Raw genomic sequence first — 25,020 nt, 5'->3', positions numbered from 1 at the left:
TCAGAACAGAAAAGCTCAAAAGTGTTGCTTGATTCAAGCAACAAGAAAGTGACAGGCTTTCCTGATTATGTGGATTTTGCATTGACTTTCAGGTTGAGTACAGTTTATCTCAAGAGGATTTTCTTTGGTTTTTAAGTGATCCATAAATTGCAAGTTTTGTGGGCAGTGAAGCAGCCTTTAACTTAGGGTAGCCTATGTCCAGGGACAAGAGCTGGCCTGTGTCCATTTCAGAAAGGGTGCCTGAGGTCAGGCGGCTGAATGAAAACTGTCACTGGAGAGCTGAGCCCCTGAGCTGTTGGGAATTGAGCCTTTGCCATACCTGCCCATGGCTCCTTCCCAGCCACACCTCGCAGGGCTGCTTGGAGGAGAAGGGCAGTCAAACACACATTGTCAGTCTGCAGCACAGGCTACTCTGCACCCCCACTTACAACCCCAACGAGTTTCACAAGAGTTCACTTTGCACAGTAGTGCAATATTGCTGCAACGGTGTAGTTTTGTACAAAAGGTAACAACAGTGTGGTTTTTATGTGGATTTTTTAAAGGAGTGAAGTATTTGACAGTACCTACTGAAATTTGCTATATCCTTATGATTATCCTTAATTAAGAAAAGACTTCATAAAATTCTGAATTATCTCTTCATGATTAATAGAAAAAGATTGGAGATTTTTCAGAACTTCAGACAAGATCTTCAATTTAAGGATGCATTACTCAGCCAAAACAATGAATTAGACCCAAGTATAAATTGGGAGGATGATATATTGATACTCCTTCTTGTGGATTGTGTTAGAAAGGTTCTGGTCAGGCCTTGCAAGATGCTGAACATCTTTCTTATGTTGTAGCACTGCAGCCAGCAGGTCAGACCAGGATTGCCAGTGCCACTGCTGTTCTCTCCATCTGCTATGTTTTGCCTTTTTTTTTTTTTTTTTTAACTGCTGGACTTATTTTAAATTTTAGTGTCATTTCCTAGAATTAAAGAAGTGGAACATATCTTATGGGAAGAAGATAGACAAGACACACATTTCCCTTCTTACTTGAACTTTCTATGTCAATACTGTGCCTCCCAGACACAGGCTTTTGTCTTTGATTTCTCATTCACTTCAGTTGTTGCTGAAGCACATTGCTGGACTATCTGTCTCATGGTGAATGAATTGCTTTTAATTTCACAGGACTGCAGGGATGAGCTTGTGGACTCAGGTCCTTTATGTGGGACACTACTGGGTCTGATGCACATTTGCAGCCAGTTTGTAGGCATTTTTACATTCTGATTTAATTGTTGATAAGGTGGATGTTCAAATGACACTGGAATTTGTGAGAGGAGGCATTTCAGCTGTCAGTCAATGTCCATGATGGAGAAGCTTAGAGACTGGTCCTTAGAGCCCAGCTAAAATCAGGGGAGTAACCTATTTAATTTCATTCCCATCTAAAAGATCATTGATTGAGGAGAAGAAAATATTGAACATCTTTGCCACTCCACACAGGTGGCCTGTTCAAGATCCAGCTCTAAAATAATCTGGATATGGATCAAAAGTACTGATACAGAAATAGATCTTTCTGTTCTAATTCTAGATGGAGTCACCAAGCTCAAACCATCTGTCTGGGAGGATGTAGTTTGATCAGCCATTCAGAAATACTGCATTCATTGATTTCAGTAGCCAGGCATAGAAAATTGGTTTAAAAATTTGTAAGGCTGAAAGGCAAAGACCTCTGCACTAATCTGATGGGTGCAGCACAAAATCTTGGTACTGCGTGAGGTCTGGTTTGGTTGTGGGTTTGGTTTTGTTTCATGAGGTAATAAGAAACAATGCATTGCTCTCTGTAAGCTTTGTAGGGTGTTCTTGAACACGTGTTGCTTAAAAACCATTAGGGAAAAAAACATTTCTGAAGCTGTGTTAGCTTATTAGAGCTTTTCATCTGTGCAGACTGCATAGGCAGCTTGTGAAGAAGTCAGGATGCCAGACCCAGAGCTATTTGATTTTGTAGCTGCAGAATATGATTTAAATATGGCATTACTACTGGCTGGCCCATTAATGAAGTTGCTGCCAATTAATCTTGCTATACATGTAACAGTGCAGTCTGGGTGCACATTCTAACTTGAGTTACATGGTTTTAATTTGTTGAATAAACTCCAGTGGATGCTCTGTTAGGAATCCAATATTTACAGATATCATTTGTGTGTTACTTAATGAGGTATAACCCAAATCATCACCATGCAGTTCAGAAATAGAACTCAACAGCTGTAATTCTGAGAAGGAGATGCAGGTCACGAGTTCAAACCTTGAGATTAAAGGGATGACTTTTACCCTACTGTCTTTACTTTGTCATGCTTGCTATAAGTAGATGTCAAGGCCCTCTGGTTTGTGAACCACTGAGCTTATATTTCTCTGTCTTATTTTAATTATTTTTATTTTTAGTTAGTGAATCTGATCATTTGCCTCTGCTGATATTTAAGTCTTACTGACTTAAGTGGAAACAGGATTTCCTGTGGTGATTAAAACCACAGGTGCTAGGATTAAGGAAGGCCTTTTCCTCAGTGACATACAGACTAAAACTGGAATGATACATAGAAGATTAGTGTGGCATCCTCAAGGCTGACAAGCAGTTTTAGGAAAGCACGGGAGGGGATCAAACTCTGGGAGGTGTAACCATGGGGAAATTTCTTTGGCAAAGTTTTTATGAATACTTGAATCTGAACTTATTCAACTCTGGAAATCAGCTGTTGGAAGCAGAAACCTCTCTGGATGCAGCAGTGATGTCTGCAGCCTTTATGGGAGATGTGTATGTTTTTAGCATATTGGGGTTTAGGCTGTTGATGCTTCCCCTAGACCCCTAATGTCTGGCTGTACTCTGTGGAGACAGGGTGCAACTTTTCTGGAGAGAAGCTATTTTAGGAGTTGAAAAATGTGAAGAATAACATAGCACTGAAATACAGACTAATGGTGATGTTCCTTTCTGTTCCCTTTTCTTCTTTTCCATAAGAATTTTTCCCTTTTCCTTCAGATTTTAGTCATTCTGGCTTGAGGTCCTGTCTAAAGTTCCAGCGCTGTTGTCTTGGAGTTTTTCTGGTGGTCTTTGGTAACAGGTTTTTTTGGGTTAATTGCATTCTAGATGTCTTTTATTAAGCTGCAGTTTTAAACACAGACTATACACTGCTCTGTGGACATTACAGCTTTGTGTCCTTACTTGATGGTGGAAGATGATGCCATTCCATAAGTTCTCAGAGATGACACCTGAATGGCTTTTTGGATCAGATCCTGTTGACTACTCATGGCTGTTTCCACTGAAATTATTAAATCTATTTGTAGGAATGAGAACTTCTTTTTCGTATATAGATATTTATGTACGAATGTATATATTTATAAATACACAAAAATGTATGTGTGTCTATAAATAAATATTAAAATAAAAGTTCTTATTCCTGTTTGATATTTGTTCTATATATATTTAAAAGAAGTTCTGGCTCACACAAATAAATTATCTCTTTATATATATATCAGAAGCATACCTTTGATTTGCAAGTTGACAAGTAGTTGCATGTGTATATATGGGTAGCAGTCTAGCGTGTCAAACAGCATGTTCTATAAAATGGCCTTTATCTTCTGGAACAGGAGTGCTGCAGGAATGGGCTGAGGTTGTGTGAAATGCAATCCTGGGCCAGTGGGGCTGCTTGTGTTAGTAAGGTCAGCAGGGTTTGCTCTCAAATTCATCCAGGCGTTACAGCGCGCACTAATGAAATGTGCAGCACAGGGGTATGGACTTCTATTTCACTAAGGATAATAAACAGTAAAATCTAAGGTTTTATTACAGTATATATTACAATTTTCCATTATTTGTCATCTCCTCTTTGCCTCACCTTTATTAGGTGCCACCTTGGCTCTCCGAGTTGAACCTTTATACGTGTATTTTTGTAAAAAGGAGAATTCAAAATTTTTTTTCTCCAGCACCCTGCATCAGAATGACTGAGATTCTACACAACCACAGTTATGGCTGCAGATTTCTGTGTGTGCCACAAAGAATTAATTGTGCAATCATCCTACGCTCGTCATCAGTGTGAGAATTTACAAAAGTCACCTCTTAACTTTTAAAAGTTATTCCTCTTCCAACAATGTTCTTTAGTTTATGAAATGTGACCAGCCACCTTACTTAATGGCCTGGTCGTCAGCAGTTTTAGAAAGATTATTGCCTTTGTATTTTGCACACCGCATTTGCGTATAACCAAAACAATCTAAAAAGAAACCACAAATTGTAAAATCCCGACCACGTAATTTTTAACTTAATAGGAAACACGAAACCTTTACATTTAGTGAAGTAACTTTCCAGGTGTCCCTGTTTTTCTAATAAACAGTCAGTGTTTATTAAAAAAAAAGAATATGTAAAAAAGACGGTATTGTATTGAATTAAAAGCACCAAAACAGATAAGGTCTGTTCTTTTCCCATAGGCACACTAAGGTCCCATTCCCACTTTCTGACTTACAAAGCTTCCACTGAGAGCAGCCCCACAGGACAAGGGAAGAGATAAATGTAAGCTGAGTTAACCTTCAGTGTCTGATAATCCCAGCAACTTTTGAAACTAACAGGTAGTCATCAGTAAAAGCTGTTGTGGAATGAATAAAAATGAAAAAGCTTTGCAAGATAAAAGACAAAACCATAATTGGGATAATAGTCACGAAAATGAACAGTAGAATGTAGAAGCAGAATTACCTCTGTAAAAGGTCATGTTATAGTTGAATTCTGTGATATAAGACTTTATCCAGCTTTGTTGAGTGCCTGCAGTTTGGTTCTGCTATTTCTGACAATTTTTGATAGCCTCTTCCGTGTGTTCCTCATTTTAGCAAGGTAAAAAATGACACCTGTTTGAGTCTAGTTTGTAGGACTTCTGTGGCAAAAAAAGCCTCCTTAAATGTGCAAGGGGGAGATTTTAGAACTAGGACCAGATCTATCATGATGTATATGTTCCAGGTATTTTCCATTTAGATTACATAATGGAAAGTCGATGTTTATGAATGTGGATGTGTATTTGAATGATTTGCCTAGCAGGTAGGTGTCCCTTCCTGGAGCAAACTGGAGCAGCTCAGGCATGTGTGGTGGGCTTCTGCAGCTGCTGGGGATTTATCCCAAGTGGCCAGGGCTTTTGGAATGGAGTATGCATGCCCGGGAAGTTCTGCATGGCAAAAACATCACCATGGTGACGTTGGGAAGTTTTAGGGAATCCAGCTTTGCTGCAGTCGTAAGGCAAAATGGAGACATGCACCTGGGTAAGCCTGACACTCCATGTCAAACTAAAAGGGTCAGAAGAGAAGCAAAGTGTTTTTCTCTGGTGAGAACAAACCCAAGATTTATATTAATTTTTTTTTCCTAGATGGTCTAAAGGACACTTAGGAATCATTGCCAAATCAGAAGGAATCCCAGCAACTTTTAAAATCTAGTCAGACTGGTTTGCTGTCAGCCTGGCTGGGTCCCTGGCAGCTTACAAGGAGAGCTTCTCTGGAGCTGGGACCCCCTGCATCTCCCTGGGCAGCGTGGCCAGCTGGGCACTGAACACATGGGGGCTGATGGCCTCTAGCAGGGCATCCCTGAGGCACAGGGTGTGTGAAAGGCACTGCAAAGGTTGGGTTGGTTGGGTTTTTGGTTTTTTCCCCCACCAATAATAAACTTTTAAGGATCAAAACACTTTGTAATCTGGTGGGTTGTTACTGCAGAGGGATCTTGAGAGATGGGGTGAGTTCCCTCCCTGAGGAGGGTGTCCAGCACTGTCCCAGTCACTGCTCTGAAACCCTCAAGGTGAGTGGCATGCAAAGCCAAGTGTTACAGGGCTGCAGTTGCTGTATAAGGAATTCCTTCATGGTTTCAGCTGTAGCTTTTGGAGGAAATAATTTAATAACCCTTTTCTTTAGAAGTATTTGCGGTTGAGGTACCTCGTGTAACGGAGCTGATTCCTCAGCTGGCTAGCAGTGGAGCTGTGAGATGTAACAGCTCGAGGAACTGTCCCCTTGGTTTTGTACAGGTGTGCTGCAGAAGTGAAACCAGCTGAGTCTACATGTTGAGCTTGCTTGTTTATTTGAGTAATTTTGGAAACGTTGCCATTCCTGACACTGCAGCTGTGTTTTTGAGGTCAGTAGGAGCAGGACATTGACATGTACGGCAGTAAAAGAGTGATGTTGTGGCAGAGAGGTTTAATCTGGCCTTGCAGGAATTCATGGATTTAAGTGGAAAGCACTATTAACTCTTGCATCATGAGGATGCAATCTTGGTTGCACATAGGGCTGTACATACCCACGTGCTGGTAAAGAATGAAGTTTATTTTAGGTCTCTGTGTGTACACATACCTGTCAAAAATATATTTCCGTAGCTCCTCCATCTCTCGGAGAATGCCATCGTTGCTGGTACCCACAGCAGTCCGAGGTTAGCTGGCCGTGTTGGCACAAGATTCCCCTGCAGCAGAGCCCTGCCAAGGCAAACAGCATGCGGCAGCTCCATGCTGCTGGGTGCCTCCATCAGCCCAGCACACAGCTGCTCACAGGAAGCACTTTTCCTTGCTGGGAAGGAAAAACTCACATTTAATTTGGGGACTGGCAGTCTCCAGCTTTGGAAAACAGTTGAAAATTTTGCAGAAAGAAGATTGTTCCTGAGGTGTGGTCAGCTGGAGGAAGCCTTTGGTGGTGTTGGGCTGGTTTGTGTCTTGCGTGATTCTCAGTGTGCTTCCAGGTCCCAGTCATGCTACCTCCTTCCTCCTGGGTGTGTTTACCCGTAACACCACTGGCAATGGCTGAGCTGTTCTTGGGAACACCTATGGCCCTTTCAGTACCTTTTGTACATCTTCCTTCATCTCTGAAAATAGAGGTTCTTCAAAAACACCCTTGCCCCACTTAGGATGATGTTATTGGAAAGTTCTGGCAAGTAAAACCTGTGATAACTTAATTCAGAAGGGAATGTAAAATGGGTGAGAGTAAATAAAAAGGCTACTTGATCACTTTTTAAAGTTAATGTACAGTGGTGATAAATGAACTGTAAAAGAAAAGCTTTATGGCATTAAGTTGAGGGATGCCTAGTAGACTGTGGAGTGATTTCCCTGGGGCAGAGTAGGGTATGGATGGAGGCTGTGATGTTTGTTGGCCAAAAGAGGCAGCGGAAAAATTGAATTACAGGCATAGCCAGAGCATTTGGGGCTTGAGAGTTTCTGTCAAGTGCAGATGAGGATGTATTTGCACACTTCTGACAGAAGTGGAGACCTCTGCAAAGGAGCAAATCCTCCTCAACTGTGGTCTCTCCCTCCTTGGCCGGTAGTACCGATTACCAAGGGATCCGGGGAACAGCGAGCATTGCCCAAAACACGCTTGGAAGTGAAAGCGAGGGGCAGTGCCGAAGAGCGTTCTGTGACAGAGCAGCGGGCAGAGCTGCCCCGCAACCTTGAACAGGAACGCGTCTGAGAGGTGTCCAAGAGGCGTGTTATTCTTCCTCTAACGCCAGAGTGCTATTTGGCCCAATTACTTTAATAATAGGTGCAAGAAGCACTAAAGCCTTTATTTTAAAAAGAAATAAAATAAAAGCCTGGCAGGACTTGCTTTTCCTTCTCGACTCCGGGCTGCCTCGCCTCTCCTCGCCCCGGGCTGAGGCACCTCGGCAGCGGCCGGGCTGCGGCGAGTCCCTGGCGGGTGGCGCGGAGGGGAATAAATAGCCGGGCGGCGGCGCGGAGCCCTCCGCTCCCGCAGCCCCTCCACGTCACTTCGCAGCGAGCCGAGCACGTGGGGCGGGGAGATCGTATAAATCTCCCTCTCCCTGCTCGGCCGTGATGTTATCTGCTGGCACCCGTCCCCTCCGCGCAGGGAGAGCCGAGGGGCCGGGGGCGGCAGGCGGGGGGCGCCGGGCGGAGCGCTAGAGCCGCCGGGGACGGGGCCAGCCCCAGCCCCGCGGGGGAGGCCGGCCGGCGGGCGGGTAGAGCGGCGCTGCGCTGCGGCCAGCCCCGGGCGGCCGGCTCCGCGCCTGCGACCCGCGGGAGGCTGCCGGGGCGCGGCGGCGCTGCCTCGCTGACTGCGGCGCGGGGTTGGCGTTTCGGAAGGAGGAGGAAGAGGAGGGAGCTGGGAAGAGCTGTGCGGCGCGCAGCGGCCCGGGCGGGGGTGGGTCGGTGCATGCGGCGCGGGGCGCACGCAGCAGCCTGCGGGACGCGGCCGGACCGGGGATCGCCGCTCGCCGCGGGCGCCGGGCGCCGCCGCGGGGCCGGAGCCGCCGCCTGCCGCTGCCGCCGCGCCGCGCGGGGCCCGGGGCTCGGCGCCGCCGGCCGGGCGCACACGTGCGCGGCTCTCGGTGCCCGCCCGCGCCGCCGCGGGGGCTGAGCGCCGCCGGGCGCGGGGCGGTGCCGCTGCCGCTGCCCTCCGGGAGCCGTCGGGCGCCGCGGGCGCACGGCGGGGCTGAGCGCCGCGCCGGCACCCTCTCTCTGCCGGCTGCGGCAGCGCCCTGCGATACCCATCACTGCGCCTTCTCGTCCTCCTCCTTTTTTTTTGGGTTTTTCCTCCCCCCTCTCTCCTCCACCACTTCAGATTTTTGTTTTACAGCGCGCTGAGAGCAGCCTCTCTGCCATTTACTTGATTTGCAGGTTTGTTGTATCTGTTTGGGGGCTTTTTTCCTCCTCCTTTTTTGCTGTCCGGTTCATTCCGCTCCCGAATTTTTATCTAGTTGTAGCAACTTGCTTTTTCTTTTTCTCCTTTTTTTTTTTTTTTTTTTTTTTATATTAGTGGTGTTTTTTTCACTAGCGCCTCCCGTGCGTTTTCCGATTGCGGGCCGCTCTCGCAGCCCAGATTTTAAGAGCATTTTGTCTGCAGATCTCCCCTTTGTTTGCACAGATCCCCTTTTTACTTTTTGAATTTTTTTTCTTGTTGTCGTTCGTTGTTAAGGTCACTTTTTTTTTTTTTTTTTTTTTTTTGGGGGGGGGGCGCTGTATTTAAACACTTAAAATGCACTGCTATCTCCTGAGCGTGCTCCTCACCGTGGATCTGGCCACCGTGGCTCTCAGCCTGTCTACCTGCAGCACCCTCGACATGGATCAGTTTATGCGCAAGAGGATCGAGGCAATCCGGGGGCAGATCTTGAGCAAGCTGAAGCTCACCAGCCCCCCGGACGAGTACCCCGAGCCCGAGGAGGTGCCCCCGGAGGTCATCTCCATCTACAACAGCACCAGGGACCTGCTGCAGGAAAAAGCCAACCACAGAGCCGCCACTTGCGAGAGGGAGAGGAGCGACGAGGAGTATTATGCCAAAGAAGTTTACAAAATAGACATGCAGCCTTTTTACCCCGAAAGTAAGTCCTCTGTGTGTGTGCATGCGTGCGTAATTTCGCCCCCGAGGCTTAGCGGTGCTCAGCGCCTTTAAATAGCACCCCCAAGCATCGAACTCTGCCTTCTTCGCTCGGCTCGCTTGTCACGCTCAGCATCGCTTAGGTGGCGGCTTGTAGGGTTTAATTTAGGTGGCAGGGTACCCGTGACTGGGTGGGTATGTCCTGGGGGATCACCTGTTGCCCCAGACCCCTGTGGGGTCCCCTCGGGATTCCTGGGGGTGCCTGTGCTGCCCGCCCCCCGTACCTGGGCACAGTTCCCCCTGCCGGGATCCCGCTCCCTCCCCGGCAGCCCCGTGTGCAGCCTCCAGAAAGAGCCAATATCTTTCCACTGCTCTTGTTTCCCTTGGAGTGTCTGGAACGGGCAGGTTTCCATCTCTCCATAACTGAAAAGAAAAGGAGAGGAGGTCTTAAAAAAAAAAAAAAAAAGGTTGCCAGCTCGTCTTGTGTGTGTCCCTTTAGAACGCTGTCCCGGGGACTGCTGTTCGCGTAGGTGCTCAGAGAGGACAGAGACGTCCTCCCTCCTCTTCCCACTTTAACTAACCTCCCCTTTCGGTTCGTGGGCACTTCTCATTTGAGGTACAGAAAAACTTTTCCCTTCTGGGTAGCTTCGGTTCTTGGAACCTGTCTCAGCCCGTCTACCTTTTGCCTTTTTTAACGACCTTCTGGTGATCCATGCCACGTTTAGCACAAAAAAGAAAAAAAAAAGAAAAAAAAAAAAAAGAAAAAAAAAGGGGTACAAATGCTCTGTGCTGACCAAATCCACTTAGAATGATTAATAATCATAATTACGTGCCTTTTTGTTTTGGTAGTGAAGCTTAAGTGCATAGAAAAAAAAAAAAAAGAAAGAAAAAGCACCGCACTGCCTTAAAAGAATCTAGATCATCATCATACCGAGGAAAGTGAAATACCAGAAGCAGAAAATAACTTCACCGTTCACATAACCAAACCCTAGTCCCTAGTCATTTCATTTAGCTCGCTTCCCTCCCCCACCACTTGATGCCCTATATACTTGCTGTCTGTTTCTCAAAAGCACATAGCTCTTGCTTAAATAGATAATTCAGCCATCTTGGTAACTTTATCCTAGAGTTTCTAATTGCATTTTCCCCTTATTTATTTTTGGTTTAGCAAGTTGTAGCTTTGGGGCTTGCTCTGTCTTGCATGGGATAGTCCTAGGATGCCAGCCAAGGTATCTGAGCCCCACGCTCTGTGCAGCTGCCTCCCTTTCTTCCTTTAGTCTTAAATGACAACATCAGGTACAGGACATCCTGGCAGTCAGAGCCATTTTATTATTGTAATTATGGCACCATCCTTAATAGCCATGATAAATACACTCCACCCTTGTTACCCTTGGGGAAGAAATACTTTATTTTTAAAAAAAAACCCTGCATATTTGGAGCCAAGTGGGTATGAGCAGAGCAGTTCAATATAATTCATAGCCATAGCAAGAACACAGAAGTCATGCTTGTTTTCCACGTTGATGTGCTGTATTATTTTGCTGGTGGTTGTGGTAGAAGTCAGCATTTCGTTTTGAGATCTGTTAGATCATACCCGGGGCAGAGGAGCACCTATGGGCAAAGGTTGGGAAGACCTCTAGCAGTGCCTTGGTTTGGGGAGTTGGCCCTGTAGCAGAGAGTCTCTGAGAATTGTAAAGTGCATCTGTCCTGAGCACATCAGTCCTCGCTTCAGCAGACTGCGGAGACCCAGCAGTCCAAAATGCAGCTGCATACTTCCCAGAAAATTAAAATATCTGTGGTGTGTGAATTGGATGATATTGGCAAAAGAGGATCTATTTTTAAAACGCTGTCAGGGGCCAGGTTTGGTGTGAGGTATCGATGGAGGCTGTGGAGGAGCGCAGGAGATTGCAGGTATCTACCAACAGAGTGCATCAGACGTTTGGGATGCGAGGGCCAGCACACCCAGCACTACTGTGCAGGCTGTCGCTAACATCAGAGTAAGTAGGTTAACTGTTTTTCCACTGCTCTCTAGTTACGCTGGATGGAGCGAACCTTTCCAAAAAAGACAGTAAGGAAGAAATCACTCCACCATATTTTAAAGGAAGAAATTGAAAGCGCAGCTCTGGCGGCCACAGGCACTTTCTCATCAGCACTTCAGAGTGGATTTTTTTAACTCTGCAGTGTCTGCTGTGTTGGAGAGTGGTAGGAGGGAGAAGGGCATCAGTGTGAATGCACTGGAGGTCAAAAGCTGCTGGAAGGCAGGCATGGGAAAGATCAGTGGTTCAGTTTTTACCACAAGTTGTTAATGTTCAGAAACTGACTACAACCCAAGTATTACAAATATGCTCTAATTATACTCATAGTCACCAATATATCACTACAGATCGCTGATAGGTCTTAGTGGAGCATTTTCTAAAGTTCAGACTAAATATTTTTAGCAATGAAGAGATTTAAAAGGAAAACTATAAGAGATACTGTATATACCCTAAGGCATATTTTGTCTTAAATATTATCCTTGGCCAACTGTACTGTATAAATACAGTAAATATGAATAGAACTGGCAAGATGCCAATCTCCTGGGATGAATTTTAGTCAAGAAGGTATTTACGGGATATAAATAATACTGTGTCAACATTTAAAGAAGGGATCTGATTAGTTTTGAAATTATTCATATTAATCTTTTCACATGCTGTTAATTTAAGGCTCAAACTAAAGTTGTGCTAAGGTTTAGTGATAGTTTGCACTGAGGAATTAAGGGGGCATCTGGCTTGAGGGTCCACTTGAGGTTAAGGACACATCGAGATATAGGTGAAATTCAGTGAGTCAGGGACTGCATGACCCAAAAGCAACAGATGCAAAAGAAGTGTCAGAAAAAGTACTACAAAGACACTTGGAAGAAACAGAAAGCTTTTGTCTGTCAAACATACCTTGTGCTCAGGACAGTATGCATCTGTGTGAGTCTGAATTTCTCCTAAATTCAGAATTTAAAGGTTTTTCAGAGGAGTTTAAAGAGGAAGGCTGGATATGGTGTTCTCTGAGCATGACATCGCAGAGTTCTTGGGAGTTTTGTGTCTAGGCAAAGTTACCTGAGTAAATGCTTAAAACTGGTTACTGTGAATCCTGGATCACACTAGAAGCTTATTACTTACCAGTTGTTCCCTGAATATCTAGGGCCTGATACTTAAGCTAGGTGATGATTGCTATTGCACTGAGAGTAAACAGAAATTAAATGCCAACACAATTAAGGATTGTGAATTGTAATGCTAATGAACAACAGGCATACTTGAGAAGAACAGGCAACACTTGTATTTGGAGGCAAAGGCCCATTCTATCATCTTCATTCAAAGCAATTTCTGCTACAGTCAGTGAACTGGTTTGCAGAGATAGCTTAAGGCCAATGCAGGTAAATTTTCAAGTTTTCTGCATTCTTGAAGATAGGTTTATAAGTACTCATTAGGCTAAGAAAACACAGTTCTTCTGGGTTTGGGCCTGTTTTTTCATGAGTTTTAAGCTGTCATAGTGTGAAGGAGCCTCTATGGGTTCCATCCTGCCCTGGTGGTTAGGATTAGTCTTCTCGGGAGCTCTGTCCCATGAATATTGCTTTACACAGGCCATCCTTCTGCTGAATATTTGCCCCATGAAAGACAACATTATAAGCTGTCAGGGCACAGTGACATGCTTCTACTTTATCAACAAGGACTCAATTTACCAGCAATTACACATATGTGGGTTCCTTGTCTTCAGGGTACCAGAACAGCTCCTGCAGACGGCTCCCAGCACTGACTGCATCATTACCACAATGTTAACAGCTCACCTGTGTTTGCATTTGGCACAGCACACAGTCCAACCTGACAGGCTTTCCCGTGTTATTAATTATATGGGAACAGACTCAGAAGGAACAACTTATTTAAAAAATTTCTAGCTATGCTGGACCTACGGTTGTGCTCTGAAGCATCTCTTGGTGGAGATGGTGTTTGCCAGGCATAGTCTCTGTATTACAGACAGCAATGTGAAGGCTTTCCCAAGGAGGGACATGGGGGGAACAGTTCCTTATTCCATAAGGAATGACACTTGATGCAGTCTTCGTAGGTGAAAAACCCCAGGAAATTGCAAATGGCTTTAGAAAGGCACAGGGTAATTTTCTAGACAGTAGTCCTCTACATACTGAGAGGGATAATAAAATAACATGCTCTGGTGCACTAATGAAGGGCAGCACCACATGTGCTTCCTGCCTGGCTTCTGAATCACCAGCCACTTTTGCTGTGAGCAGGGTGCCAAGCTGGGAAGCAGGGGGAAGGTCCAGGAGGCAGTCTGGAGTGATACATGGTCCTCGAGTTCCTTCCAGAGGATGAAGCCTACAGAAAAGCTAAACACCCATGACCCCCCTCTTTGATACTGCCTGGTCAGATGAGCTACAAGACAGGGCTATATTCCCAAGTCCTTTCCATTACCCTCCTGGAATTCGTCTCTTGTGTCTGTTTGAAAGAGGCACTTTTTACTGTAGTTTGGTGAGTGAGAAGATTTGAACGAATCGTGGAATCATTTAGTTTGTAAAAGACTTTTTATGTCATCTGAGTACAAGTGTTAACCTATCACTGTGAAGTTCACCACTCAGCCATGTCCCTGTGTGCCACAGGTATACTTTTAAATACCTCCAGGGATGATGACTCAGCCACTTTCTGGGCAGCCTGTTCCCATACTTAAAAGCCCTTTTGGTGAATATGCAGCAGTGCCCTGCTGCTCCCCACCCTCCAGCCATTGACAGTGAATGTTTTATAGTCCCAGAGACCTTTCTGGAAATGTGCCCTTGTCTTCTTCTCCTGGCCGGAGATGTGCAGGGAGTGCCCAGGACTACTGTGAGTGGGTGATTGAGTGAGGAAAGCAGAGCATCATCTTCATTAGATACTGGTGAAGCAGAGCATCATCTTCATTAGATACTGGTTTTAGCCTTTCTCCTCTTTGGTACTCTGCGTGAGATCTGTAGTGGCCATCAGGATGGCTGGGCTACTTTGAAGTTACTACTTCCAGCATTTTGCTGTCAGCTGGAGATTCCTGTCTGCACCAGCAGTGAGGAAGAGGATGAATGTGAGAACTGGCTGTCATTCTCAGTGAGCTTCTTCAGCACAGCCCTGAGACATGCACGGAGCTTCACACACATGAACAGGCTTATTAGCATTAGGGCTCTGTGTATGCCTAATTAGCTTCCTGAGTTGGGGCCCAATTTATGGTGCACTTGCAGGGATGAAGAAAGCCCGACAGTTCAAATCCCTCTCACTGTGTTGAGATCTGCCACTGGGGCATGGGAGCCCTGTGAGAAGGAAATGCTTTACAGCATATTTTAGAGGGGAAAGAAGAAACTCTTCAGTGATCCTGAAGAAGGCTGGCCCTGTTGGGCAGCTGCTGTGATGTGCTAGACTGCTCCTGTATTACGGATAAAGAGAGGAACCCCAGGGTATGGTGACAAAACGAGTCATGAGTGAAGATACACAAATGTTTTTGTTCCTGTTGTGAAACCACATGCAGCAGGTTTTCAAGCAGGCAGCTTTTAGCTTAAGGATGATTTGCTCCCCAGGTATTATTTAATGTAATAATGTGTTACGGATGTTTCTGCTGGTTTGTTTTGATTAAAAGGATTGGCTTGGTCGTTTGTTTAGGGAAAGCTCGCACCCTGCTTTCCACCACAGGCTGTTGTTTGCTTCCCCTTCAGTCTGTGCTGTGGATAGTCAGTGCCTAGCTCCAGCATCACTCTCACTTAGCCTCCTGTAGTAGTCAATCTGAAGCAGCAATGTTTCTTCTTAAAACATCTCCCCCGTGCTTGTCCTTGCTGTCTGTGCCGTGTTAAGTGATTACAGCTGGGCACCTGACTGCACAAAGCACACAGCTGCAAGGTAAAGAGGAGAAACTGAAAGATTTGTCTGTAACAAGACAATAAAATGTTGGGGGAAAAAAGCCTTAGTGTCAGGGGTTGTGTTTTATCTCCTTCCAGTGTGACCAGTGGTGTTTGGATTTATGAGTTACTCATGAGGCTGTTCACTGCTGTGGTTCTCTTAGCTTGAATGGCACAGGACTGGCTTTGCAGAAATGAAGTGCTAGACCTGGCTTTGTTAGACCTGTCTGGTCTGAACAGTTTTTTACGTGTTTTTGATGCTATACAAGTTGGTCCACAGTAGAGAAGTTGCTTCTTTGGATTAAAGAGCATTCTTTCAAACAGCCAGGTGTTCCGAAGGGAACATGGCAGTTCATGCCACTGGGAAAGCTTCTGGCTCCTTGTATTGGAGGCTCCATTGGATGGGTTAAGGCAGCTGTGCAGAGAGACTGCTCGCTCACCGTGAGCAGACAGGCTCTGCTGGAATACATCTTGTGTTGTTTGGGCTCTCTGGCATCCATGTTTGGTTTCAGGAGATGCTGAACCTCACAGGCACCCCTGCAGCAGATTTATGGCAGAGTGTGGAGAGGATCTTTGAAACATCTCTCCCTTGTTCAGGTTTTAGTTTGGACAGTGACTGAGAAGTGCTTCTCATTTCAGGTGCGATGCTCATTGACATGTTCAGGCTCTTCATTGTAGAGCTGAGCTTTTCCTCTGAATCCCCCTTAGGAGGGAGCCTCTTTTTATTGTTATATAATACTTAGTACAGTGTGGTGCTGACTTCAGGTTATTAAAAATAACTGTATAAATTATAAAACATAAGTTGACCTCATAGCCGACCCTGCTTTGAGCTGGAGGTTGGACTTCCAACATGAATTAACCTGTAATCCTTGTAATACTACATTTTAATGCAAGGAAAACAATGCATTGTATTTCAGCTTCCACAGGGTGGTCTTGATTCAAGTGTCACCACATTTCTAAAGGTATGCTGTTTTCTGCCAGTCTTGGATTTATCCCTCTTCTGTAGCTTTCTTGCATCAGAATGTTCCTGTTCTTCTCTCCCTCTGTGCACACTTTTATTTTGTTTTTCTTGCTTGAATGTTGCTTTTCAAATAAGCATGGTAAGTTGCATAAAAATAGACTACTGTATTGGACTTCAGCAAAAGCTGTGGCATAGTTTTAGGCAAACGGAGGAGGGGCGGGGAAGGAAAATGTTGTGATACTGACCTTTCACTTTGCTTGTTTGGCTCCTTCCCATCGTATCTAACCCACGCTGCACTGACAAATACCGCATCTGTCTTGACAGGCAAGTTCACAAATAACCATTCATTCATAACTTGGAGCTGCTGTAAGACTCCTTATGGATTGCTTAATCTGACAGTTGTGCATTTGAGCAGAGACTTTGAAGCAGAGACTCTGCAGAGTGCCCGTGAGTTGAGGCTGACTTTGTGAGGGCTCGGAGGGAGGTCTCGGTGAAAGGGGACGCTGTGCTCGGGGCGCGGTGCGTGTGTGCAGGCGTGCACACGCGCGCGTGCGTGGGTCTCACAGCATTGAAACAGCTGTTGTTGCCAAAGCCCAAATTGGAATGTTCTGGGAAAGATAATTTAATTTTTAGCTTCTGGATTCATTTCAGTGATGGTAATTTCAACACTTCCTGGGGAGAGTCTATCGGTGGTTATGTGCATCAAATGCAGCCGTAAATCTGTCATTCTTTCCATTTCAGTTTTTCAGGCTTACAACTTCGTTATTTTTCCCTGTTTGGCTGGTGTTAGTATCCAATGTTTTCTCTGGCTTCATCTCTTTTAAATCCCTGCTTTGAATTTTAAAAGGCAAGCTAAGCCTGTTGAAGTTCCTTCTCCTATACTTGTTTTTGTTTACTTACAGCATTTGCAATTCAGCAGCTATCTCAGCTGAAATAGTGATGGTAATATATCTTTACCATAGTGATGATTGAAAGATAGGAATCAGAACATGTTGGTTTTCATTCCTTGGGGTGGAAAAAAAAAACAATCCACAAAATCCCCCAGCCCTGTGGGTGAACTTTGTAATCACAAGGCTGATAAACTAATAGGTGTAAGCACACTGACTCTTTTGAAGTGGTCAGAAAACACCTCACAATCACTTATTTGATGGAGGCTTCTGCAAAATAATACTTACTAATCTTGAGCCTGCAGTTATGTTTACAGCTGATGTCCAGTATCCCAGATTGAGAGAGCAGTCCTTGCTTATTTGCGTGGGCATTGTCCAGTATGTATAAAATTACTTCTTTTGGGCTTTGGGCAAACAGTCATAAAGATCTCTAGGCCTGCCAAGATGTACACTTGAAAGAACACCTGCAAAACTTTACATCTTCCAAACAGCATGTAAAAACAATGCTGCAAATTCTGCCTCTTCTGATGCAGCAGTGGGTTGAAACAATGGCACAAGTGGTGATCAGAGCCTGGTGTTCACCAGAGCCTCGGGCAGGCTGCTGCTCCTGGTCCCGTCTCTGCTTGGTCTCATGGGTGGCCCAGACTAGCAAAGCTGAGAGACATCTCTGCTCTCCCTGACTATGGAGGGGCAGCTCTGCCCTTTGCATCATAGTTCCTGCCCTTTGTGCTTGGAGGCTTTGGTGCAGGATTTGATCCAGCTGACTGGAGAATAGTTAAGCAGAGCAATTAATGAATGCCTAGCAAGCAAAATTTATGAATGCCAAAGTTCAGGTCCACTGGCAGTTCATTTCTGCCTTCAAATGCCTGCAGGGGATATAAGGGATATTTGCCTTCAAGGAAGGATAAATGATATATTGTATTCTCCAACATGATAGGACATTGTAAACAGTCTGGAGATGTGTTGGATCTGTGCAGATCATTGATGTTCTCATTCTCGCCCAATCTCCAAGAGATCCAACCCAGTTTTCTTGGCTGTTGCAGTTGGCTCTGGGCCTCCCTGGCAGAGCAAGGCCTTGTATGTCTTGTGCCAATCACTGCTTTATGCTCAGATTTTTCTTGATGCACGCTTTGGAAGTGAAGTAGCCACATTTCAACACTGAGGTTTGCTGAAAGATGTCTGTAGGTTTTGCTTGTCGTGCTCATTGCATGTTTATCCAGCCCATGATGGCAGGGTATTGCAGCAGACACACATCCCTAGGTCTGTGAGGGGGGAACAAGTTCCAGCTTTCTTGAAAATCAATCTGCTGTTCTGATCTGGTGATGTGATAGGAGCTGAGAGGCTCCCTGCCAGGATATACAGTGTGCAAAGCAACGGAGCTAAGTGAGCAGCTTTGGCCCAGTTTGGATGGGCTTGGAACAGATTGCTGGGGGCCTGACCTTTCTCTCCCTCTTTGAATCTGGATTCCAGCTTGCATTGCTCCCTGATGCTAGGAGCCACGTATTTGGAAGTTTAGCATTCCCCTTGCTAATCACAGAAGAAAAGAGCCCCAAAAAAATCTAGTAAAAGAGGTATTTATGAAGGTGGCCATAGTCTATTACAACAATATCATATGTCTGAAGGAACTTGCTTCTTTCCAAGCTGCAGTCCCATTATTTACCACACTGTATTGGGAAACCTAATTTTCTCTGGCTGGAAGTGTATTTGTTGGGGTGGAGTCTGGAAAGGGATCTGCCTCATGCGCACTTGGCATCACCGGGCCAACTATACATGATGCAGTCAAACCTTTCCATTTCTCTGCTGTTTGAGAGTATGTTCCCCAGATTAAGGGCCCTGGTCCAAAGCCTGCTGGAAGTCTTTCCACTGGCTGCAGAAGTCTTTTGTCAGGTATTAGGTGTCATTCCTTTGTTTCAGGGAGTAGCCACATCTCCAATATATATTGGGGCGTATTACTGGAATATGGTGCTTTGCCCTTTATTGAGCTTCCACTGGAGACATTCTTCTGCATAAGGCCCTGAAAAACAAACACCACGTTTGAAAATAAACACCTTAGTTAGCCTTATTGATGGACTACATTTGTTGGCAGATGTCATCTGGCATCAGCATATGGTGGCAATATGGCAAGAACTGCAGAATGCAGAGAAGGAGGAATGAGTTAAAGTCCTGCACTTCTTAGGTATTCCACATCTTCCCTGGTCTAAAATAAATGACCATCTGACTGCAAAGGTCTTGGCAAATAAACATGCCATAATATATCTTTATCATCCTCCCTACAGCGAGTTTTTGTCTAGAAGTTCATCACTCCACATCCAGAGGCTTCTTAGGAACATGTGCAAAATCAGACCTCAGTGCCCAGAGCAGGGAAGAATCTAAAGGCTTTGACTGAGAATGTGGCAAATCTCTGTGCAGTGGACTGTAGAGAAAGGTCAGGGCTAAGCCAACAAGATGTTTTTATGTTATCAATAAAATCTTAGAAGTCAGTTCTGCATGGAGCGGGAGCCAGGAGGACCATTTCTGAAAGTCTTTTTGCTACATGATATATTCTGAGTTTACAAGCTGGAAAGCCAAGGAGTTTGGGAACAGGAGCTGTGCTTATAGCATGAAGGTGCATGTGGTTTTACATAAAGCCTCTCTGACTTGATGTGTCTCTAAGCTCACAAAATAATGAGTTAACTTCTGAGATACATTTTTTTGCATGGATGAAGAAGTGGAGCAATTTAATTTGAGTCAGTAAAGTCACTCCAGATTTTTTCCTGTGATGTTGAAACTGGATTCTGTGCAGCGATTGTTTAGGCAAGAGGAACAGTCCTTGTGGCCAGGGCTGTAAGCAGCACCGAAAGGAGTGGTTTCTTTGTAGCCTTGGAGAATACCAGCCTTTTGTTCAGATGAAGACTGAGGCAGTTCAATCTGCTTTGCTGATAAGAAATGTCCTGAATGCTGTTTTGTATCATATTTGTACTGTACACTTCTCAAAGCCTGAAAGGACTCAACATCCAGCATAGGTTGTCGGGGGTTTGTGTGTTTTCTTTTTTGCAAAAAAGCAAAGCAAAAAGCTCGGTTGGTGTTCTATCTATGTGGTACTTCCTGTGTCCTGGTGGGATGAGATTTTATTTGATTCAGGTTATGAATCCAAGTGTTTTGGTTCTTGTTTAATATAAGGCGATATTTTAATGTCGCAGGATATAAAGTGCCTTAATTTAAGTACAGCCAGACCTGCAGACACCTTTCTAATTGAGCCTGTATGTTGCCTGGCAGCTGAAGGAGGTGCTCATCTCAGCAAGAATGAGGTGTTCTTCTCAGGGTCTTTCAGGTCTGTTCACACTCATTGCTAATCAACAGTTGGTGTCATACTTCAGAAAGGATGAGACTGATACTGCTCTGGGAAGCTTTGAGTTATGATAGAATGGACAGGTTAAAAAAGCTGGAGGCCCTGATTATGGTCTTCTGATCTCTCTACCTGCATATTCCAGGCCAATGAGTTTTGTATTAATTAATTTTTGAAAGAGAGTTCACTACACACTTGTAAATTATTCTATTGAGTAATTACAGGGACTAAAAATGAGTATCTTTGTGGTTTAAGTTGTTTAGCTTCAAGTTCTAGAATTTGAATCTGGTTTAAACCTTCATTTGCTATTTTGAAGACCCATTGTCAGATCTGTGGGCTTTCTGTAGGTACCCACAAAAAATTGAAGTTTTGGAGGGGGAACAGATCTGGCTGAGAGTAAGCAGGCATGGCTGCTGGAAGACCCTGCAATAAGCAGCCAGGAGCTTGGCACAGGCTGCTTTATCCAATTTCAGATGTCTTTCAGATCTGTAGACTGGGATCAAGCCACATCTCTTTAAAGTTAAGTGCATTGTATGTAATCCATGAGATACTTCCTAGCCGTTTCAGTTATTCTCATGGCTCCCCTCTAAAACTCCTCTGCTTTGTTCATGTTCTGCTGAGACTGTGGACAACAGTATTGGACACAGTATTTCAGGAGTGGCTGTGCTATTATCAAGTTACATGCATGTTGCAAATTCCTTTAATTCAATACTACACAGTTCATGCAGCTAACTTTGGCAGTAACTTTGCCAGGAGCTCTATGAGGAGAAGTTAAAATTCATGCTTGGGTAATTATCCACCAGGGTCTCTCCCAAGTTCTTTTCAGAGATGCTGACTATCATCAGATGGAGTCTCCTACTTTGTGAGTATGGTCCACTTTCTCTGTCCTACAGCTGTATTCCCATACTGAAAAACATGGACATCTTGATAATTCAGGATTCAAGTCACTCTATTTCAGTGCATCTTCTTCATTATTTAACACACCCATATCATTGTTGAATCTGCAGTTGATTAGTAATGGTTTGGTTTCCTTCCTGATGATGGATGAAAATATTAGATAGTAGAGTACATTAAAGTGGGACCTTTGTAGATGCTTTCCTCTCAATAATGGTTTGCTGTCTACCATTGTATTTGAAGTCTCATAAAAACACAAGGCTTTGATTAATTTACTGCCTGGCCCTGTTGGTGTCCTGTTGTTCTTGTTTCCTAATGAAGCCATTATGTAGCACCAGCTTAAATGTCTTGCAGCTGCCCAAGTACATTATATTAAAACAGTTGTCTTACCTGCCCGTGTCACTCACTGGTGCAGCTTGAATTGCTGCTAGTAAAGTCCAGGGTAAAGAGCAAAAAGGTCTCTTTTGCACTCAAAGGTACAGACCAGTGGGATCTCTTTGCCTGAGCTGCTATGGATTATACTCCCTTAGTTCCTCTGAGCTCATCCTCATTCCCACACTTCACATATTTTTTCTGGGATCAGTATAAGGCTGACTGTGTAAGTGCGATATCACGGATTGCCTGGTTAGGATTGTGTATGAACAATTACATTCTGACTCAAATCTTTAAGGTAGTTTTTGGTGTTTAGGATTGATTGAAAACTAGTTTTAATAATTTCCATTCTTTCCTGGACAGCTCTTTAAAAAGTCCTTATGCAAGTTATCCAGTCTTACTTGTTTTACGATGTTGTTTTAAGGCCTTCTAAGTTGCTGCTGGAATTAAAAATAAGAAATCTGTTCATCTTATACTTGCCTAGCTTTTGTATCTACAGAAGTATATTTCATATTTCTGTACTTCAATAGTTTTTATGTAATGGAGGAATATCACTGTTAAGCTTCCTCAGTACTAAGGTAAATTTCATGTCTAAGTTTCTCGGCCATGGAGCTGCTCTTCCCATTTGTTTTTTCATGTCATGCAGTTATCTGCACTTCTTGTTTTCTGATGTTATAGTAGTTCTCAGCAGCTATTAGTTTTAGTTTTAGGCTTTTTGGTAATACATAGTTGCACTTTTTAATTTTATCTTCTTAGGGTGGCATTCTTGTGGTTTTATTATGGTTCACAGACAATTTTCTAGTCTGAGTGGTCTTTGTTGATTGTGTATCATTTCTACTTGTCCAGCAAGCTGTCACTCCATTTTCCTGTCCTGCTTTCTCTGTAAACACTTCTGTCCACTTGATTCAGTTCATCATTGTATCATCTTTGTATGCTTCATAATACTAAACTCATATGTTCAGTTCTCCCAAAATCAGGGACTTCCCGATTTTGTGCCGAACATGAGGTACTGTCTTCTACCTGAGCTTTGAATCTTGCCTGTCAAGCACCTTGCTTTGTCTTAGAAATAAATCAGTACTTAGGTCTGGCTCTTTGAAGTTGCTTAGTTGTTGAAGCGCCAGCGATCTAAAGTCAGGGTTCTGTAGAGACCAGCTTATCAGAAAGTCACCGTATTTCCTCAGGAGCCAGGTGCAAAGACGCGGTGTGGCAGAATTTGGTGGCACGAGGAGAGGTGGCACCCAGTGCTCCAGGCTGCAGGGTGGGTGGGGATGGGTTATCTGGGGCTCGCACCATTGGCAACCCTTCCTCTGAGAAGCAAGGGGCCAGACACTCCAGCTGTGAGGTTAGTTCTCCTGCCAGAAACCAGAATTTTGGAAGGCAAATAATATTTTTGGGTTTCTTTTCCATGTTCAATAGCACAAGACATGGGAGACCTCCAAGTCACTGACTCAGTTGGTGACTCCATGTGCAAAGTAGTTAGTGGATGTGTTCTTCCTACCCTACCCAGAGGTCTGAGCCATTAACCTATAAAGAAATTTCACTTGTACCAAAAGTAGTGTAGAGGGCATAAGGGATCATAAGTCATCCTAGTGATTGCTACTTAGTAAATGACTTTGGCATTTGCTCCTTATCTGTACTTAAATAATACGAGTTGATATGCTCATGAGCACTAAATTGGAACTAACTCTAGCAAGTATCTTCATGGAGCAGTCCAGGTAGTTACTTTTTTTTACAAGTCACTGTGCCAAAGAGAGTGACCAGTTCCTCTGCATTAATCCTCTCTGAGTTAGCCATGATTCCATGGTAGCAGGATTTGTGCCTAGCTGAACTTGAAGCTCTGCAGAGGAGTTTCTCCAGGTTTTATTGTACTATTCTCTCCTGTCTGTGCTACAACTTCTAATCCTTCCACGTCCATCTCTATGGCTGTTTCTGGGCTCTGTGAGCAGACACATTTCCCATGGAGTAAATGATGCATTTTAGGGATCTTCAGAAGTGGCCTGGGAGCTTCCTGGCCAGCTGCAGTGAAGAAGCAGAGGAAGGAGTTGAAAGCTGAGCGCCTTTGCATGGGCAGACAGGTGTGTGTTCCCTGCTTGCGGGCAGCCAGTGGCACTTCCAGTGGCTGCAGGGATGTCCTGAGAGAGGCTTAAAATCTCTGTGCTTTCCTGTTCCTGATTTGCACTGCAGAAGGGTGTAAATAATTTTAATTGTAATTACTGTTACAAAGCAGGAAGGATTGAACAATTTTAATGTGGTTTAAAACTTTCACTTCCCTCTGTCTCTAGCATTCATCTGTTGTCTGCTGTCTTTATCTTAATCATTTAAAGATGTGTTGCCTGTGCTTTGAGTCTGTGAATCTTTACTTCTCTGCAATGAAAAAAAACCCCAACGTAGTTTTCCTTTGCTTTTCCTTCTTCATAATACTTTTACTTCTTGTAAATAAAAATAATTCTTTTTTCCTTTTTATTTTTTTTTTTCTCCGCAGAGTAAGAGGGTTGGACAACCCAATCTGCTTTTCTTGAGAATAGCTTGCTTTCATTTCCTCCTGCAGCCAGGGAATAGTTTGGAAGGGCTGTTGCCTGGACCCTTAGCCGAGCAGGAGCAGGCAGCCAGCTGTGCTGCTTGCCAGGGGAACAGGAGTGCTTCCTGGCAGAGGTGGGGCGGGAGGAACTTGCTTTCATCTCCTCCACTCTCTGCAAGGCACTCCTGAAATTTCCTGACCACTCTGAAATCTTCCCACTTCTTAATCTAACTAGTGAGGCCCATTTGTATAGAAAAAAAAGTTATAAAGGGAGAAAATGCAGCTTGCTCTTATAAACAGCAATGGATTAAAAATGCTCATAAGGGAAGATGGGTGCTCCCACTTGTCTGGTCACCATCACTGTTCACCTGCTGTGAGTGTCCTTTTTGTACAATCATCCACATACATTTCTTCTGTTAAAAACAAGTATGGTTTATCCTATTCTATTTTATTTATCATAGGTGGGTTTGGATGTGCTGGAATCTTCTGATTCCTTTTTTTTTCTTTTCCAAATTTCTTGGCATGTTTGGATTTGTGGGTTTGCTTTTGGGGGCACTGAGTGTTGCAGAGTACCACAGCCCTGTTGCTGAGGTGAAGTCTTGTGCAGGAGGAGTGCACTGCATTCTGGCTTTGGACTCCTGCAGACAAGTTGCTGTCAGCAGCACTGCAAATGCTTTACTTCTTGGAGTGTTCTCTGAAGTGAAATGTTGCAGGTTTCCCTGTAAAATCGAATTAAACTTAATTCCTTGGTCTTCATTGCTGGGGCCTTTATCAGAAATACATAAGCAAGAAAGCTTTAAGCCTCTGGGAAAAAGTTTGGAAGTATCTATCCCTTTTATGGTTTCATCACAGACATGTTTCAGAAGAGGTCCCAGTGTGAAAATGACTCCCATGGAGA

The 25,020-nt window shown here is 44.3% G+C and overlaps 1 protein-coding gene across 2 annotated transcripts in view; it reads left to right on the top strand.

The window, feature by feature from the left end:
• Positions 1–8,427: 8,427 nt before the first annotated feature.
• Positions 8,428–25,020, top strand: part of TGFB2 (transforming growth factor beta 2) — a 58,577-nt gene continuing 41,984 nt past the window's right edge. Inside the window, exon 1 of one of the 2 annotated variants that reach the window (XR_009418073.1) lies at positions 8,428–9,288. Coding sequence is in view for 1 of the 2 variants with exons in the window: in XM_059468516.1 (XP_059324499.1) it covers positions 8,946–9,288 (343 nt within the window). In the remaining variant the exon portion in view is untranslated. The remainder of the gene's footprint in view (positions 9,289–25,020) is intronic. The other variant, XM_059468516.1, reaches the window with a different exon arrangement.

Source organism: Ammospiza nelsoni, chromosome 3 (assembly GCF_027579445.1).
Source record: "Ammospiza nelsoni isolate bAmmNel1 chromosome 3, bAmmNel1.pri, whole genome shotgun sequence".
Taxonomy (NCBI): domain Eukaryota; kingdom Metazoa; phylum Chordata; class Aves; order Passeriformes; family Passerellidae; genus Ammospiza; species Ammospiza nelsoni.
This window is presented reverse-complemented; position numbering and strand designations above follow the sequence as displayed.